General features: G+C 44.2%; 6 protein-coding genes across 6 annotated transcripts; 3 read left to right on the top strand and 3 right to left on the bottom strand.

Moving 5' to 3' along the window:
- Window positions 1–1,742: 1,742 nt before the first annotated feature.
- Window positions 1,743–3,411, top strand: BDB00DRAFT_769795 (Pkinase-domain-containing protein; the record flags this gene model as incomplete). The annotated part of the gene is made up of 8 exons (XM_053119837.1): window positions 1,743–1,855; window positions 1,968–2,049; window positions 2,124–2,214; window positions 2,307–2,471; window positions 2,548–2,731; window positions 2,809–3,003; window positions 3,089–3,223; window positions 3,291–3,411. 8 exons carry the CDS (start codon window positions 1,743–1,745, stop codon window positions 3,409–3,411), a joined length of 1,086 nt encoding a protein of 361 aa, XP_052976154.1.
- Window positions 3,412–3,430: 19 nt separating this feature from the next.
- BDB00DRAFT_918642 (serine incorporator/TMS membrane protein) lies at window positions 3,431–5,820 on the top strand (the record flags this gene model as incomplete). The annotated part of the gene is made up of 9 exons (XM_053128729.1): window positions 3,431–3,755; window positions 3,835–3,877; window positions 3,970–3,993; window positions 4,076–4,183; window positions 4,266–4,369; window positions 4,457–4,683; window positions 4,775–5,300; window positions 5,370–5,531; window positions 5,610–5,820. The coding sequence occupies exons 1-9, from the start codon at window positions 3,652–3,654 to the stop codon at window positions 5,818–5,820; spliced, it is 1,509 nt and encodes a 502-aa protein (XP_052976153.1). The 5' UTR covers window positions 3,431–3,651.
- Window positions 5,821–6,022: 202 nt separating this feature from the next.
- BDB00DRAFT_769779 (Oxysterol-binding protein-domain-containing protein) lies at window positions 6,023–8,498 on the bottom strand (the record flags this gene model as incomplete). Its single annotated transcript, XM_053119836.1, has 6 exons — window positions 6,023–6,285; window positions 6,372–6,867; window positions 6,952–7,026; window positions 7,085–7,186; window positions 7,276–7,604; window positions 7,694–8,498. 6 exons carry the CDS (start codon window positions 8,496–8,498, stop codon window positions 6,023–6,025), a joined length of 2,070 nt encoding a protein of 689 aa, XP_052976152.1.
- Window positions 8,499–9,696: 1,198 nt separating this feature from the next.
- On the bottom strand, window positions 9,697–11,013 carry BDB00DRAFT_840478 (uncharacterized protein). The gene is made up of 5 exons (XM_053124771.1): window positions 10,800–11,013; window positions 10,523–10,717; window positions 10,246–10,446; window positions 9,897–10,033; window positions 9,697–9,809 (listed from the first exon to the last, which is right to left on the bottom strand). The coding sequence occupies exons 1-5, from the start codon at window positions 10,831–10,833 to the stop codon at window positions 9,777–9,779; spliced, it is 600 nt and encodes a 199-aa protein (XP_052976151.1). The 5' UTR covers window positions 10,834–11,013; the 3' UTR covers window positions 9,697–9,776.
- Window positions 11,014–12,573: 1,560 nt separating this feature from the next.
- Window positions 12,574–13,650, top strand: BDB00DRAFT_790716 (carbon-nitrogen hydrolase; the record flags this gene model as incomplete). The annotated part of the gene is made up of 2 exons (XM_053120985.1): window positions 12,574–13,433; window positions 13,557–13,650. The coding sequence occupies 2 exons, from the start codon at window positions 12,574–12,576 to the stop codon at window positions 13,648–13,650; spliced, it is 954 nt and encodes a 317-aa protein (XP_052976150.1).
- A 190-nt stretch (window positions 13,651–13,840) lies between these two features.
- BDB00DRAFT_840463 (nucleolar protein 14) lies at window positions 13,841–17,228 on the bottom strand. Its single transcript, XM_053124770.1, has 5 exons — window positions 16,796–17,228; window positions 16,564–16,698; window positions 14,830–16,464; window positions 14,358–14,750; window positions 13,841–14,282 (listed from the first exon to the last, which is right to left on the bottom strand). The coding sequence occupies exons 1-5, from the start codon at window positions 17,093–17,095 to the stop codon at window positions 13,893–13,895; spliced, it is 2,853 nt and encodes a 950-aa protein (XP_052976149.1). The 5' UTR covers window positions 17,096–17,228; the 3' UTR covers window positions 13,841–13,892.
- Window positions 17,229–17,721: the final 493 nt, after the last annotated feature.

Below are 17,721 nucleotides of genomic sequence, written 5' to 3'. Positions count from 1 at the left end.
TCGAACTTTGAAAGAAGCCAGTCGCTCTCGACGGGCAATCCAACACATTTGGAAACCGCGTTCTACTTTTTCTAAAAGCACGTAATGTATAGCCTCTTTTGAATTTCCCGTTCTTCTTGTATAATTCACGCACACAGCTGTTGTTTATCAGTATTTTTACAGCTTACACCCTTTTACATTTGTTAATTTTATATATTCTTTTCTCTGAAAGCAGTCTTAATCCTTTTTCAAATTATTAACACAAGAGCGGGCTCGAGATTTCATATTTTTTTATGGAGCAAAGCGGTACGGACGTTGATCGAGTCAAAAGTGCACCGGCAGCGGCAGCATCGGAAAGGACAGCCATTGCCACTACTACGACAAACGACTCGCCGAAATCAACGACGTCTCATATGCCAGAAGAAAAACCACGGGAATCTTCTGAAAAGCAAAAACACTCCTCGTCCTCACACCGATCCGAAACCAAATCGAATAGCAGTGCTGTTGGGGAAAAACGATCGAGAGACGATCACGATCATCGAAGTAGTAGTCGTCACAGAAGCAGCACTTACAGAGACGAAAAGCGGAGGAATTATGGAGACGACGGTTACAGGAGCAGCCACCATTCGTCATCACGGCACGATTCACGGCACGATTATGAACGATCGTCGCGTAGTAGCCGACGGTCATCTCGTTCACGACGATCAAGTCGAGAACGAAGGAGTGGCAGCACCAGCAAAGACCGGTCATCCTATAGTGACCGTTTTCATGATCGTTATCACGACTATCATTATGGCAGTAGCAGCAATCGAAGAGCATCAGGAGAACACCATCATAATTCTTCGTCGTCTCGTGGATACAGTAGCAGCAACAAGCGTGAGCATGATAAACAAGAAAACAGTAGCACTACTACTACTGCTTCTGCTGATAAGAAGCCATTACTCACTCCATCTGAAGCTCTGAACGGAGACAATGATTCCGCTCCCGTACCGCCATCACAAACGTCAAGCACTGTGACGACAAGCGGTACGACGACAGCAGCAGCAGCAGCAGCGCAAACACCACAGGCACCAGCTGCAGAAACAGGTGCTACATTACCAACCGCTCCTGCCGCGTTCTATCATCAGCAACCACCTCAACAACCAGCTGCACACCATCATCAAAATCAACATCACCATTATCAACAGCATTGGAACTATTACGGGAAGCACGACGAACATTCACAACAGCATCCATGGTCATCAAATGCGCATGAATCCGCATGGGCTGATTACAATACACAGCACGGATACTCAAGCGATCATTATCACCATTATGCATCCTATTACAGACACGACCCTGCATCGCAAGCTTATTACCAGCAATATTACCAGCAAAATTACTACGCGCCTCAACGCGCACATGGAATGCAACAACAACAACAGCAGGCAGCGACCGCGCCCCCTCCACCACCACCACCACCTCCTCCTCCTCCTCCTCCACCTGGTTCACAACCCGTACCAGGATCCTCCCAGAATAATCACCATCATCATCCCCCGACACGGCCATGGCATTATAACAACAACTATCCAGGTTCTCGGAGCACCGAAGATTCGAGAGTCCCTGATACTGGTAGATTACATGGCACTGCCGTTGCTACAAACACATCCAGCAATGCTACTATGCGACCAGGAAATAGTCCTCAGCAATTGACAGCATCACCGGAACGGATAGATACAAGCAAAGATCGTCGTATGCCACAACGACCTCTGAGTCCAACTCATATGGGTGGTGTGCCTGATTCGGTGTTGGACGATGTTGGCTATCCTTCTCGGACAGAGGATGATCCAGCTTCGTTATTTGAGAAGATCGGCCAAGTTGGAGAAGGAAACTATGGGTAAGTCATTATGTCTCAATGTGTCTTTGTAGATGGTTATGCGTCGTGTACTTTTTTCTTCTTCTTTGATAAAAACACCCGTTCTTCATACTAATCAATATTGCATACTCAGCAAGGTGTATAAAGCAAGAAACTGTAAAACTGGTAACCTGATGGCATTGAAGCGTATAAGGATGAAGGGTGATAAAGACGGAGTAAGTTATTTCTCGAATATCCGATGTTAACGACGATAAACTTGGTTGCCTTAGATGACTGATCTTCTCTTTAGTTCCCGATAACGGCTATGCGTGAGATTAAGTTGCTACAAAGACTCAAGCATGAGCGGATTGTCGAACTGCAACAAATCATGGTTGCACGGGGTAGGATTGTTGACGATTACCTTGAAAGAACGTATGCGTTTGTACGCAGCAATATGACCAAGGGTTAACAGCTACTTTAAATTGTTTGATAGGTTCGGTTTATATGGTCATGGAATATATGGATCACGATCTATCTGGTATATTAAGTCATCCTAATTTCAATTTTGAACCGGCACATGCGAAATTCTTGGTGAGGCAGATGTTGGAAGGCCTTGCCTATTTGCATCAAATGGGTATCTTACATCGAGACATCAAAGGTAATAGGAGGCGAAATGGGTGGAGGGAGGATGTCGAAAAATAGCACTGATAATAATCATATGTGTATATTTTAAGGCTCGAACTTGTTGGTCAACAACAAAGGAGAGCTAAAGATTGCTGATTTTGGACTTGCTCGAGCATTTCAAAAGAATTCATCCAATGATTATACCAACCGTGTGATAACATTATGGTATCGACCCCCTGAACTACTACTCGGTGCTACAGCATATGGACCTGCTGTTGATATCTGGAGCGTTGGGTAAGTGACTTTAAATTAGGAGGCAGAGGTGGGATAGTTATTGCAAAAGTATACTCAACCTACTATATACATTTTAGATGCATTATGGTTGAATTTTTTGCACGCAAGCCTGCTTTTAATGGAAGCGACGAAATTACACAGCTGGACTTGATATATCGAACCATGGGCACGCCGACTTTGGAATCATGGCCAACAATAAATCAGCTTCCGTGGTACGAGCTGGTCCGACCAAGAGAACAATACCCCAATAGATTCAAGGAACTGTATGAAAGGTTAGGAAATAAGAATTAATATCATAGACATATCAACTTTCATACTGCTGGATCAACACAATTAACCATGGCATATCGTCTTCAGCATGCTCTCGCCAGGAGCTTTGGAATTATTAGAAGCCATGTTATCCATGGATCCACAAAAACGACCTACTGCAACAAAGGCATTGGAATTCAAATATTTCACACAAGAAGAGCCGGAAGCTGTTGCTCCAGAAAAGTGAGTTTTTATTTTCGTCTTACTGCTATCGTTGGTAGAAATGGACAAATGTTAACCTTAAATCTAGCTTATTGGATATCCATGGTGACTGGCATGAGTTTGAATCCAAGCAACGGAAACGGGCATCAAAAGGTGCACCCGAGGTCCCCATGGCAACGTCTCGTAGCAGCACCCTTAAAAAAACTTGAATGTATAAAAAGATATTATAATCCGAGAATTCTTTCATTAATATGTTTTTTGTGTGCTTTGCGGCTCTTGTAAATAGCGAGGTATATAAAATATTGCCAATTTGCTCAGCCGGCAGTAGTAGTTTTGCGATTGATGCAGCACCCGCAGGAAGTGGGACGGAGTAACGATGAGCTTAAAAGAAGTCGTTATGCTAAATTTGGGAATTATCTGTTTCTTTTCACTTACTACATACAACAACAATGGGAGCTGCATTGAGTTGCATTGCATTGCCAGCGCTTGGATCAGTTGGAACATGGATAGCCAGTTGCTTTTCGGCTGCAGCATGCTCGCTTTTTTGTAAAAGGTTAGACAATCAAGTTGGAAACTTTATTATGCATTCACTTTTAATCGTTCTTGGCATTTACTGCTTCCTATGCTTATAGCTGCAACTGTAACAATTCTATCGCCACACGCATCGGCTACGCTGTACGTAAAAGAAAAACGAGACTTAGAGACTATCTGTTATAAACTATTTTCAATCGAGGAAATACTAACGTACAGTTTTATCGTATCAACAGATTATTTTCCTATTGAATTCAATCGTGAGTGTTTTCACTTTCTCTGCCTGAACGTTTAATATCTAGGAAGCTCATGGTTTATGCATAAAAACCAATGTACTGTTAGCTCGCTTGGCTCATGTTATCCAATTGGGCAATCAAACAACTACAACACCTTACACTTGACTATATGAAACTGGAATGTGCCGGTGGGACTTGTTATGGTATCATTGCAGTACGTATTTTCTCTTTATGCATGGGCAAAGAAAGAGAGTGAAAGCCATGTTTCTTACAAAAGAACCATACAATATATGTAGGTGCATCGAGTATGCTTTGCACTAGTATTGTTCCATGCGCTACTAGGTATCGTGTTACTTGGCGTTCGAGATAGCCGGCAAAAGCGAGCAAACCTTCAAAATGGGTGAGTCTACAATGCATCATAATTTCCGCTTCTTAGGAAACCGACAAGGCCTTTATCTTGAATTCTTATTCTTTATAATTATCGTAGATGGTGGGGACCAAAAGTGCTTATTTGGCTTGCATTGTTGACTGCATCGTTCTTTATCCCTAATGGCTTTTTCATGGTATGGGGCAATTACTTTGCTTTGATCGGTGCAGCAATTTTCATCCTGTTTGGCCTTGTTTTGCTGGTTGATTTCGCCCATAGTTGGACAGAACGATGTTTGGAAAACTATGAAATGAGCGATAATAACCGATGGAAGTACATCTTAATTGGTAAGACAAATTGGACAGACGAATATGGATGACTGGTAATGCTCTTTTATATTGAACCACATCGATTTGATTGTTGTCGAATTATATGTAGCTGGCACTCTATTGATGTTTTCAGGTGCTGTCACCTTGACTGGCATTATGTACGGGTTTTTTGCTACCAACGGCTGTTCTTTGAACCAATTTTTTGTCACATTAAACTTGATTCTTTGCCTGTTGGTCACCATCTTGTGCATTTCACCTTCGGTCCAATCCGCCAATCCTCGCTCTGGACTGTCACAAGCATCGATCGTTGTCATCTATTGTACTTACTTGGTCTTGTCGGCTGTCGCAAACGAGCCAAATGACAAACAATGTAACCCTCTTCGACGATCTCAAGGCCCACAAACAACATCTATTGTTCTCGGTGCTATCTTTACATTCTTGGCCGTTGCTTATTCTACTAGCAGGGCTGCTACGCAGGATAGTGCACTCATGAATAAGGCACGTCGCCAAAATTATGAACCCTTAGAAACTGAAAGCGCTGTCCCATTGATGGCTAATCAGGTTGAAGCTGGTGCACAGAGAATGAGCACTGATGGTTCGGCACGTGCTCGTTTGGTCGCTGCTGTGGAGAGCGGGTGAGTTGACTGCAAATAATGCCGTAGCTGGAGGAAATGGATATCAATACTTATGCTCCGCGTTTATAGTGCGCTCCCACGTTCAGCATTGGATGAAGATGATGACGACGATGATGACTACGATTTTGATGATAAGGATGATGAGCGATATGGGTCTGTCTACAACTACTCGTTCTTCCACTTTGTCTTTGCTATCGCTGCCATGTATATAGCCATGGTTCTGACCAACTGGTAACGACCGATCACTTTCCTTTGTTATAGTAGCCTCAGTGGCAAAGCGAATAATGACGAGACTTATATGCATTTAAGGAACACGATTTCCATGGAAGATGCTGAGGGCCCAAGTAACAACGACGATGGTGACTTTGTCCGAATTGGACAAAGTTACACTGCAGTTTGGGTCAAGATTGTCTCAGGCTGGTTGTGCCATATCTTTTATGGATGGTCACTTGTTGCACCGGTCGTTTTGCCCGACAGATTCTCAGTAAGTTGGTTAACAAAAAGAATATGGGAACAATAGTGGCTGTATATTTGCGTGCAAGCTTTTTTTAATCTTGTTCTCTATTCTTTAGGATTACTAAATTTGTCTCTGTTTTAAGAGGATTGGAGGCAGAGGAGGAGGAGGAGGAGAAAAGGATGGAGGATGAAGGAAGTTTTGCTTGTACAGTATAGTTTCTATAATATATCAAAAAACCAGGTATACATTAAAGTTGTTATTATTTTTACCACAATTCGAACATATCACTAGGCCATTGGCCTGATTCACGAGCTTGCCAATACTGTCCGGTATATTGGAAAGACTGGCCTTCACCTGAGGTGGGTTGACCTTCACTAGGTGGAATAAAAAGAGGGTCTGCATAATGATCAGGCTGAATAGTAAACCAGCGTGGGTTCCATGCAATCCCTTTGTCAGCAAACTCTTTTCGGCGTTCACGCTGCCTTTGCTCTATCCGTTGCTTCTCTGTGTCTGCCTCATCAGCCAATCCTAATTTTTCGTGTTATTAGTTTTTGTTCTATCGTGGTAAACATATTATGCTGTACAATAAGGAGGGTGGTGTAATCTCTTCCTACCATTTTCATATAAGCGCTGATCAGGTCGATATCGAGTATCAGTGATAGGCAGCTTATTACGTTCGATATCCGTAATTTCATTTAATTCGACACAGAACCGGGTGAATCCATAGTATTTGGTGTAATCTTCAATTCCAGGTGGGTTTGCAGTCCACAGCACTGAAAGTTTGCGCTTGTTCATGTCGACTTCCTCGGCCAGCTTGTCGCTCCACTTGCCCACAATACGTCTACACTTTTTGCCTTTGGCATCATAGAACGTCGCGACCACATCATTTCGGTTCGAAGGCGCGCCAAACAGACCACCGCCAGTACCTTCCTTGAATGCCACAGTAGCATATTCGCCAGTTGTATGGTTTGTTATTTGCATTTCACCAGCTGTCTCCAGATACTTTTCACCAGCAATCATGTTCCGCATCCAGCTGGATGGCTTATTATACGTAAAGTGGTCATCGTGGCCCGTCAACGTGACATGGAACACACCTTCAGTCATGAATTCCTGTTTTTAATCATAGCACGGGCGTGATTTTAAGCATACTTTGGTCAAATATTTAAAATTCCCTTGCAAAATGCAAATGCTTACCATAGACTTGCCCCAGAATTTACTCTTAATTTTGGTACATTGCCAGTATTTGTAGGCCTTTGCTTCGGCATGAGCCTAGGAAAAAGAAGTTAATAGTGTTCATTATTACGTCAAACAGACAGGAAAGACTTACAGCGATAATTAACGGGTTGTGTGAGACTTTCTCGGCTACGAAACGGAAGCCTTTATCCGGTCGTATGTTCTCATAAGTTTCATTCATCATTGGGTTAAACGGCTATATATAATTGATGTTAATTACTGGACAAGTTTCAAATAATGTAGCACAACTCTTTCCCTCTTGTTACGCGTGCTCAGTTTTCTTACCTTTCTGCCAGTACGATATTGCGAAGAAGCGAAGCTCGACACGGCAAAGATAGCGACATGCATAAGACGTTCCATCGAGTCGGACAACGTCGCTGCCTTGTTTAAGACTTCACTGTACTCCAAATCCTCGCATGCTCGTTGCAGCATATTAAGCGGCTCGTTCATGCTGATGGGCATAGCAATAGTGGACAAATCCTTGCCGACGTTCTTCCTAAACACGGAAAGTGCAGATCCAACATCACCAACAGCGTGCGATGGAAGTCGATTGCGACGAACACAGTCACCGGCAATGCTCAACTCCAAAGAACCTTCTGTATCATGGCCATTGACTTCAGGTTCTGTTTGATATACGTGACGTAAGTCTTTGTCTACCCTGCAATAGATAGTGTCATTTAAAATAAACCGCAGAAAAGCGTACCATCATCGTCGTCACTGCTATCTTCGTTGGTAGTGTCTTCAGCTTCTTCACCGCCGCCAAAGGAATCATTGTCATCACCTCCACTCAAGATAATATCCTCGGCGTCAAAAAATTGCTCTGAGACGGATGATCTGGCGCTCATGCTAGGATGAACACTGTCGTAGTTCGTAGGCTCAAAGTCATCCAAGTCGTCATTATGCTGGCCCGAGGAAGCGATACCGTTGCGGAAGGATGTCCAGTGCTTTTGTTGTTCTTCAGCGTTCGACTGGATTGACTTCTGGTCTCGTTCCAGCTGCTGGCTCAATGCGACGATTTTTTGCGACAAGTCCTTTGTGCCAGGCACATGCGACAGCTGATCCAGCAAGGCACGAAGCACATCAATATTGTCGCCCAGACGAATTGCGCTGTTCCTCAGGGCGGCAGCACTCTTGACGCCCTTTTCGATCGTGTCTTGCTGGTTTACTGGGTCATCTAACATGCCAGCAGCCGTGGGTAGATCATCTTGGATTTCAATGGAACCGCCCGAACGATATGCACGGAAGGCCGCGGTCCACTTGTCGTGATCTTCCGAAGTTAATGTCTTGAGGTGGTACAGCATAGTTCCAGAGTCAATATGGATAAGTCGCTGATCCGGGTTCGACGAGATCGTGGCAAGCATGATCTGGATGGATCCACGCGTCACACTGTTGGGGGATGTTGAGTATGAAAGCACGCCTGAGGGAGACAGTTGGAACCAGCGCTTGGCCCAGCCTAGTGTGTGTGTAATCTTGGCGTCAATATTCCTTTTCCTAAATTTTTCATGCATGACAAAAAACACGTTTCTTTCCACCCACCTTGCATTTTCTTGCGCTTTTTCTTGAGAAGCCAGCCAGACATGTCATTATGTTGCTGTGACAGCGTAGCTTTGACATGGGAATCCACCAGTGCTACCGAGAACGTCAAAGTCTTTGCCTTGTTTCTGGAAAATGTGTTATCTATGAGAGAAAACGTCTGAATAAGCCTCAGCTATAAAAAAGGAGGTGGGGAAATGAAGAAGGGAAAGTGGGGAACATGGTTCCTGAGCATCGATTTGACAACTTGCCAAAAACTATAACATAGTTTCCTGGTTCTTCTACAACATAGGTGCCCTCAATCTTGGTACTGCTTGAATTCATATGTTGAATCGGAATAATCTCGTCAAGACCTTGTTCCTTGAGTTTTGTTGAGGCTACCGATTTGGCACGAGGTCGACCTGCATTTGTTGCTCCAGACGTAACACTGAATTCAGACTCGTCATCGTCTTTGAGAATTTAGCAAGGGGTGGTGTGTTGTGTCATGTTAGATTTTCTAAGATTCCTGCATGGTGGACATTTAGAAGGTTCTATTATATTGGTGTTACCATGGTGTCTGCGACTGTTGCTGCTATTGCTGTCAGGAAGCAATTCGCCTGGAGGGGCAGAGAGTTGGCGTTGCTGCAATTGCTGCTGGGCACGAAAGATGATCTCGGAGGAGGAAGGCAATGGAGCCTGGCCGCGTCGTCGATAAACGCCAAAGGAGATATTGTTGCGTTTTGTGGTGAAGGACCAGCGTATGGCGGTGCCCTTGGTGGGCACATAGATATAGTGGAGGTACGAGTCTCTCGGCTGTACTTGGACGACCTCCATAAGATACAGGATTGAGATAGAGAGAAAAAAGGAGAGGAAAGGGGAGGGGCGTGTGTTTGTATTGTTTTAAGAACAACAGAAAAAGAGAGAGGGTGGGAATTGAAAGTAGCTAAGATATATATATCTTCTGCGCACGGGCTCAGCAGAGCCAAAACCTGCGAAAACGGAAAAACGAAACAGTAGAAAAAATGTCAGCAGCATCCTCCCCGAATAGGCTGCTGAAAAGGAAGACAGCAACCGCACTCTCACATGTCAGTCAAAGCTCAGCGACAAAAATCATGATAATATCACCATCGTTACCCCACCCCCCCCTACTCCACACCAGCACCATCGTCATAGCAGCAAAAAGGCAAGCGGATGTTTGAAATCCAAAACAGGCAAGCACTTTGCTCTTGGCCTGGCACATTATTTTATTAAGTCCCTTTCTTCTTTTATTATTCTTAACCGCGCTGGCGTACCACAAGCTCCAGGAACTGTATTTAATAAAGACGACGCACGGTCAGATTGACAGATAAACCACCCTTGAATAAACTCATCGTGTGTAACCCTGCTCTACTTACGTCTTCATACTTGATCTGGATCCAACCATCACCATCCGTATCGTACTGTCTGAACGAATCTGTCAGTGTCTTGACCGTGACACAGGCCTGCACAAAGTTGTCGAATGTCACGTCTCCTTTGCCTGCACTCCAGTGTCCTGTGTGAGTTGTGTTTTGTGTTTGTTCCATACAATTGTGTCATAAGTCCAACTCCTCTCTTTTTAATCTAATAGTGCATAGTGGGCAGCGGGGTGGCATAGGCATAGATGGAAGTGTTGGGTGGTGAAGGGGAATAATGATAACAAAAAGAAGGCTCTACTGAGGAAGCGACTTGCACATAACCAGACGAAAGAAAGGAAATAGAACTCACCGTATTTATCAAATTTGTTAATCAGGAGACTGATGAACTTGTCCGAAAGGTTGTATCCGAACGTTCTTAAAGCGTTGCCCATCTCACTACGATCAACGCTGCCGGAGCCATCCGCGTCAAACGTCTGGAAGCAGCGCTTCCAATCCTCAATGTACTTCCACAAACCAGAGAATTCCTGGAAATCGATCGTACCGGTTTGATCTATCATGTACAGGACCATCTACCCCTTTAGTTATCCTTTCCACCACGTTAGTACCCACCCTGACCTATTCCTTACCCTTGTCAAACATGGCCACCATTAAACGGACAGTTTCGATATTGAAGGGGCTCCAGTCACCGTTAATCAGGGCACGCTGCAACTCATCGACCGTCAATTGGCCGGAATTGTCAGTGTCGACGGCCTTGAACCAACCCCACAATTGTTGGTTGGCATTGGCTGGTGGTGCACCACCTTGAGGGGGAGGTGCTTGGCCTGTTTTATTTATAGTCAGGTATTCAGAACATGAGATGAGCACAGAGAAAGGAGTTTCATACTCGTCCTTTTTGACATTCACCATCAATCCCGAAACACTTTACCGTAGCCAGCATGTTGCTGATGCTGATAACCACCGGGTGCACCGCCCGGGGCACCACCGTAGCCGGGAGGAGGTGGCTGCTGATAGTTTTGGGCAGGAGAGCCGTATTGCTGTTGTTGATTGTAGCTCATTACTGTATGAGATGGGTTTTCAAGGGGGGAAAGAGTATGCTTAGGTTGAGGGAGAAAAAAAGTGTTCTTTGCTCTCGGGCTCTCGGGCACGCGCGCGATTTAGTGCTTGGCTAGCGGGCGCAGCATCCAATCACAAGGTTTCTTGTAGCACCTGACATGTCGGATTTGCTGTTGCATGTTTGTCTTATGGCTTTGGCTTGGTGCTACTATAAAGAATGTTGTAGAAAAGGAAAGAAAATCAGCTTGGCAGCAATGTCCGGTTACGTAGCTCTCAATGATGGAGTAAAGCACAGACCCACTTCAACAGGCACGCGCTGGATAAGGAAAATCCGTCAAACAGTTAGAGAGACGGAACTCTATTTTCGTAGCACTTGCGTCTCGTTTTGGGCTTTAATCCATTCAAGAAGTGAACACCCTTGTTGACAAAAAAGTTCTTGGTGCTAACACACTGTCACTGTATATTTTGGCACTTGATCGCATTGGTTTTATTTTGACAAGCCGAGTGTATATCAGCTTCAGTTAGGACCTCGAAACTCCTTGAACTGTCTGTCGATGACTAATTTGTATGTGTACAAATAACAGTTTGTTAAATCGTCGATCATGTTTAATTCACGGACTATCAATAATGTTGCTACTTAATTTCCTCTGCCTCTATTACGGAAACAGCTGTTTATTATGGTCAGGGCTATTCCAACGTCGGCATATGGGAAGATGATTCGAATAACTGTCGGTTAGTACGTATGGCTGGGTTGTTCTTGAACGTAGTTACGGACGATAATTTGTACTCAATAATGTTCATACTGTATTCAAATATTCAACATACATACTGCGTTCTGCAATCTTCAGTGTCCCTTTAAACGGGTGGCTGTCGTGAATTTCTTTAAGCAAATGTTTATAAAGTCAACATCACACGATCAATAACCATAGATGTATGTAGTAGTAGCCATGAACATATCCGTTACTTCGTGCATGTTCGCAAGTCGTAAACGGCCTTTTTATTATTAAGGATCTAGCATATTTGTTGTCATAATTGAGAGGTGTCTGCTTGCCGAACGACAGAAGTGACAGATTGATTGTTGAGTTCTCTGGGTAAGTGAGGATAAGTAGTTTGTTACGGTGTGTATTATCTATCCTTCGATTTTTAGTCATGTATTGTTTACTTCAGAGCGTTTCTTTAGAAAGATTGATGACTGCCATACTATTGGAATAAAGATTAATGATTAAATAAAATGTGGAGACATGATAAGCATAGTGAGCAGATAACCATTGTCTTGGGATAGAACTAGATGAATCGTCAGCTTGACTTACGAAGGAAAGAAGAAGACAGAGGCAGGTCGCATAATCAAAGGTACATTAGATCTACGTCAGTTACACCTCCGTTATTTGCAAATTTCACTATCATATATCAACATTTCCAAAAATCTATGAAAATATCAGCTATACAACTTACTGTTTATTGACTCATAACAAGCATGATCGGGCAATCTCTCAGCCGTTACAACAAAGTTTACTGGCACACTCCGCTTTTCCTGTGACAATTTGATCCTCTTCTCACCGTTTCTCACCCGTTTACGGCTTCTTCTTCTTCTTTCCTATCTTTGATACAAACGCCTTAAATAAAGATGGCGTCAACGGAACAAAAACTGAAAGTTGGTGTCGTGCAAGTTGGCACACCGCTATATAATTTGGACAAGACCCTCGAAAAACTCGAGAAATACGTGACCGAAGCGTCAGTGCAACAAGTGGATCTGCTAGTTTTCCCAGAAGCCTTCATAGGAGGCTACCCCAAGTACAGCACTTTTGGTATGCACTTGGGCGAGCGCACACCTGCAGGACGGGACGAGTATTTGAAGTATTACAGTAACGCGATTGAAGTGCCTGGCCCTGTTACCGGCCACCTAAGCGCGCTGGCGAGCAAGGCCAATATGTACCTGGTCATTGGGGTGATTGAAAAGGAAGCCAAGAGCGGCACACTGTTCTGCACCGCCATCCACATTGATCCAACGCACGGTTTGGTGGCCAAGCATCGCAAGATTATGCCTACTGCACAGGAGCGTACTGTTTGGGGGCTGGGTGACGGCACTACGCTCCCTGTCGTTACTTTTGAGCGCTCGTCCACGCTTTCGGCACGCGTATCGAGCACGATTTGCTGGGAAAACTACGTTCCCATGCTGCGTCAGCATTATTACAACAAGGGCACTCAAATTTACTGCGCACCGACCGTAGATACCCGTGAAGTCTGGACCTCCACCATGACCCACATTGCCCTCGAAGGCCGTTGTTTTGTACTGTCTGCCAACCAGTTCATGCGATGTAAGGATTTCCCTGAGGGTCATCCGTTGCCGGCAAACAGTAACCCTGAGAGCATTGCCCTTGCTGGCGGCAGTATGATTGTCACCCCTCTCGGCGAAGTATTGGCTGGTCCACTGCGTGAGAGAGAAGGTTTGCTTACCGCTGACATCGATTTGGATGATATTATCAGGTAAAATAAAGTGCACTTGAACAAACAAAAAAGGGACTAGTGTACTGCAACTTATGGTCTACAAGGCAAATTAGCATTGAATGCAAAACGTGCTAATATCTAGTATGATACATCAATATGTAGAAGTAAATTAGACATGGACAACTCTCCCACGGGTCACTATTCTCGGCCAGATATCTTCAGATTGCTGGTGAACGAGGCTGGTTTCCAGGGATGAATGGATGCAATAATATATACGCATGGCCATCTTTTAAACGGAACTTCCATATAGTGTCTCCCATGTACAAGCGCGTATACTTACACCGTTTCCGCTCACGTCTCTTAACTGGCACATACCCTTATCACGCGTTATTTGCCGTTTAATAAAGTCAGAGTTAACACATTATGACTGCTCAATACAAACGATTGGTCTAGTTACACAAAGTATAGATAATTTATTTTGTATGGATGTATTACTGTTTATCTTCTTTTTTCGCGCTCCTGTCGCTTCTTTTCGGCCTGATCACTCTCAAGGATATTCATGACACCCTTGATCATCTTATCATACTCGGCATCCTTCTGCTTACGCTCCTTTGCCTTTTCACGAGCCATAAACATATTGTCCTTGCGAAGTTCACGCATGGCACCCTTCTTTTCTTTCTTGATCTGTGCTTGAAGTTTGTTGTACTCAGATCGTTCGCGGTCAGGATCGTAATGCTTGTCGTATGAGTAGCCTTGTTCAAACTTGGGCAAGTGCTGCGCAATGGGTATGGGTCGATGCGATTGCATTCGTAATGGGGTCTTTGTGCGCTTATCCTTGCAGAACTTCATTTGTCGTTTCAGTCGATCTTGTAAAATACTTAATGATGACTGTGTAAAAATCGTCGATTTGTGCTCTTAGTAAGTACGTTCCTTTGGTACATACATCTAAAAATTAAAACTTACCTCGATATCCTTATGCCATGACACCGTCAACATTTGAGTTACTATGCTGTGCAAAGGCTCAAACACTTCTACCAATGCCTGCGTGGATGCGTATAACTGTAGGTATCGAGTCAATAATCGTAAAGCACCTTGCAATAATGATAGTCGCAGAAGATGGCTTTCGTCATGCTCGACGTTTTCGATTCCAAGCTGCTCCAAAGTCAAAGATGGAATCTCCTCGGCGCCTTCAAAGACAGAGTCTTCGATATGAAGTGATACACCGCTGCTGTCGCCAATGGGGAATGTACCGGGCAAGTCGTCGTTATTAAACAGATCTTTAGGTGAAAGAAGGACCAGAGACCGTTGCAAGAAGTTAAGGACTTCTGGAACAAAGCGTTTGGAAAATGATTGATACTATTGAGATTGGCAATGTTCAGTAAGCATACATTATCCGACTGCTTTGTTTTCCAACAGAAACATATCTTCTCGTTACCTCGTGGAACAAAAGACAAAGGAACAACCCCCGTCCAAGATCAATTTCTGATTGTACTCGACATAAAGCCAATGCCTGGCTCATGTAGATAGTGGCTGGCGTTACCACGGGATGTGTTAAGTCGGATGTAGGGAATACCTTACCAAGGCATCGTAACAGTGTGATTTCTTCAACGTCAGGAAATGCTGAGCCTTGTCGCTGGTTCATTTTTTGACCCATGGTACCGTGTAATTCCTTTAACTTGGCAACAAACACGTCTGCTGCTGTTGTCGGCAGTTGCTTGGCAATTCCAAAAGTGTGTGCGATGAGTGATTCCAACGTTTTGTGTGGAAGAGGAGTAACGGTCGATGCAATGTATCCAAGATGGTCGACAAGGACTCCAAGGAATGTGCTAAGCTTTGCCTTGTTGTCTGGGCCCAGTTTGGGATGATAAAGAACACGAATACGCTTGACAACTGTAGGCGCGTCGTCCACATTCAAACCTTTCATGATCTCTAAGAATTCTTCGTGTGTGCTTGGACATTCAAACGTGTAAGGGATTTCGCGCTTAATATCGCTTTGTACCGCTTTGGTTTGCTTGTCCTTGATTGCTTTAGCAGCTTTTTTGACGAGGCCACCACTTTCAAAATCGTTCATGTCATCGTCATCGTCACCAAACTCGGGAACCTCGTCTTCCTCCAAATCGCTGTAATCTTCTTCTTCATTTTCATCGCTTCCCTCTTCGTCTTCCTCCTCGTCTTCGTCAATTCCACTGCCTTCTTCGGCTTCGTCGTCTTCGCTATAGTCGTCGGCATTAAGAGCACCGTTTTGGATATCCTCCAGTGTCAGACCTTCACCGAGCTTACTGGCTTCATCTTCCAGGTCTTCCAAATAGTCGTCATCCAGATCGTCGCCCTCAGGTGCATTAGCGCCCTTGCGTTGGCGCTTACGGCCACGTCCACGCTTATTACCCTCGTCTTCGGATTCGGAGTCCAGGCCTTCCATACGTCGCTTCCGTGCACGTTCAGCCTTTTCCAACTTCTCCTTTTCTTCCAAAGCAATTTCTTCTTCAGTCTTGGTACGATCGGTGGCCATGGCACGCTTGTCACGAGTAAGCTCCTGGACCATGACATCGTAATCATCGTACTTATTCTTCTCCTTTTCGTCATTCTGCTCGTCGTCGTCGTCGTCCTTCTGCTCTGGTTTTTCAGCTTCAGATCTTGAGAACAGGGCCGTCTGTGACACCAAGGGCTTTCTCTTTGAGGACTGGGTGTCTAGCAATGCCTGTATGTCCTTGAACTCTTCATCCAATCCTTCACGCAGGTTTTCATCTTCTTCTTTGGCAGCCTGTCTTTCTTGTTTGTATACTTTGCTCTTCATGATGATCTCCTTCATGACTTCGGCGCGTGATTTGGGCCGATCTCCTTCTCCGTCACCGTTGTTTTCACCGGCCTTTTTGTTGTCATCGAAACCACCGAAATGCATTTGTGCGACAACGTTTCTATCCAACTGGCCACCACGTCCTTCTTCATCATCGCTCAAGCGTAAGCCAGTATCGTCAAAGTCGTCCATCTCGGCGAGCGATTGCCCATAATGCGTCAGTCCCATTTGATCGTCGTCGTCTTCCAGGTTGAACATGCTGCTTTTTGCGTTTTTCTATGTTGATATAACAAATCATAGTGTTAATAAGTTTTGCCATGGTGATCTACGCATTACACTCTCAGCCTAGAAAAATTTACTGCTTTTCTGTTTTACCTGCTTTTCTTTTGTGAAACGCTCAAGCATACGTTCTTCAGGTGTCAATTGGGGATTGTTCTCACCAAAACGCTTATCAAGAATACCACCCACATGGCCCTTGCTTTTCATTTCCAACAACAATGTCTTTTTACGCTATATACAAAAAGAATTGAGTGAGTAAGAGACACCCTCAGTTTTGTGTATGAGCTCACCACACCTCCCCCCTCCTTTTGAACATAAAAAAACCTACGTTTTCTTCACCAATCTGCTTATTTAATGCCGGTTTTCCACCAGTACCCTTAACTTTACGATTGATGACATCGAATTTGGTACGAGAAGTTTTGATTTCGAAAGGATTGAATTCGTCACGAATCACACTGAGCTTGTCAGCAGCCGAGTTCCTGCCAACTTCGGTTGGGATACCACGCTTTCTGTCCTTCTTCGATCGGCTCGCTTTTGATTCTTGGCCGACGACACCGGCAGTGGTGAGCGATTTTCTGAGTCGTTTGAGTGCCGATCCACCGGATCCCTGTTTCTTTGTGGCGGGCATGACGGAAAAGTTGATCAAAGCAGAGAGGTTGAATAAAAATTTATTTCGGGATGTTGTCAAAGAAAAATGCGGCTTTTCAAATGCAGCAGCATGTCAGGCGAGCACCAACGAGTACACTCAATCACCAAAGTTCCATCTACTAGACACTATTTATGATATGATCAGAGAGTTAGACTGGTGAGTAATGGAAAATATACAAAGGATATTATAGCACACTTAAGCCATTATGTTTCACCTGCCAAAGCTTGGCTTCTGATATATCTATCGGAAAGATGAATATGAACTGTTTAACGATGAAAGTCAAGTAAATAATTTACTTGCGGACAGGCTCTTATATCCTTTCTTCCTTTTCTAATACCTTGAAGAACTTCTCTTGCTACATAAACAGTAACATCGTCTGCTTTAGGATTGCAGTGGTAGCTCCAGCAACAGCTCCTGGTCCCCAACTTGGAGAATTATTATAAGAAGAATAATCAGGAGGACCCTGCACCACCTTTTTTTAAAATTAATATTTCTATTGAAGAATTTGTATTATATGGCAACAAGAAGGATTATCTGCTTTCGCATTTAATATCTTTAATATTCTTAGACAGTACCCATATATCTACAGTAAGCAACTTACACCG

This window comes from Zychaea mexicana (genome assembly GCF_025766255.1).
Source record: "Zychaea mexicana strain RSA 1403 chromosome Unknown BDB00scaffold_79, whole genome shotgun sequence".
NCBI lineage: Eukaryota > Fungi > Mucoromycota > Mucoromycetes > Mucorales > Lichtheimiaceae > Zychaea > Zychaea mexicana.
This window is presented reverse-complemented; position numbering and strand designations above follow the sequence as displayed.

What these genes read in the sequence shown, in the direction of transcription:
- BDB00DRAFT_840478 (XM_053124771.1), bottom strand. Translation starts at nt 10,833, where the DNA reads ATGCTGGCTACGGTAAAGTGTTTCGGGATTGATG. An exon ending in GGTGGCCATGTTTGACAAGG is followed by an intron (nt 10,447 to 10,522) that starts GTAAGGAATAGG and finishes TGTACATGATAG; the next exon opens with ATCAAACCGGTACGATCGAT. An exon ending in TAACAAATTTGATAAATACG is followed by an intron (nt 10,034 to 10,245) that starts GTGAGTTCTATT and finishes CAACTCACACAG; the next exon opens with GACACTGGAGTGCAGGCAAA.
- BDB00DRAFT_840463 (XM_053124770.1), bottom strand. Translation starts at nt 17,095, where the DNA reads ATGCCCGCCACAAAGAAACAGGGATCCGGTGGATCGGCACTCAAACGA. An exon ending in GTTTCACAAAAGAAAAGCAG is followed by an intron (nt 16,465 to 16,563) that starts GTAAAACAGAAA and finishes ATATCAACATAG; the next exon opens with AAAAACGCAAAAAGCAGCAT. An exon ending in TTTGTCTTTTGTTCCACGAG is followed by an intron (nt 14,751 to 14,829) that starts GTAACGAGAAGA and finishes CAATCTCAATAG; the next exon opens with TATCAATCATTTTCCAAACG.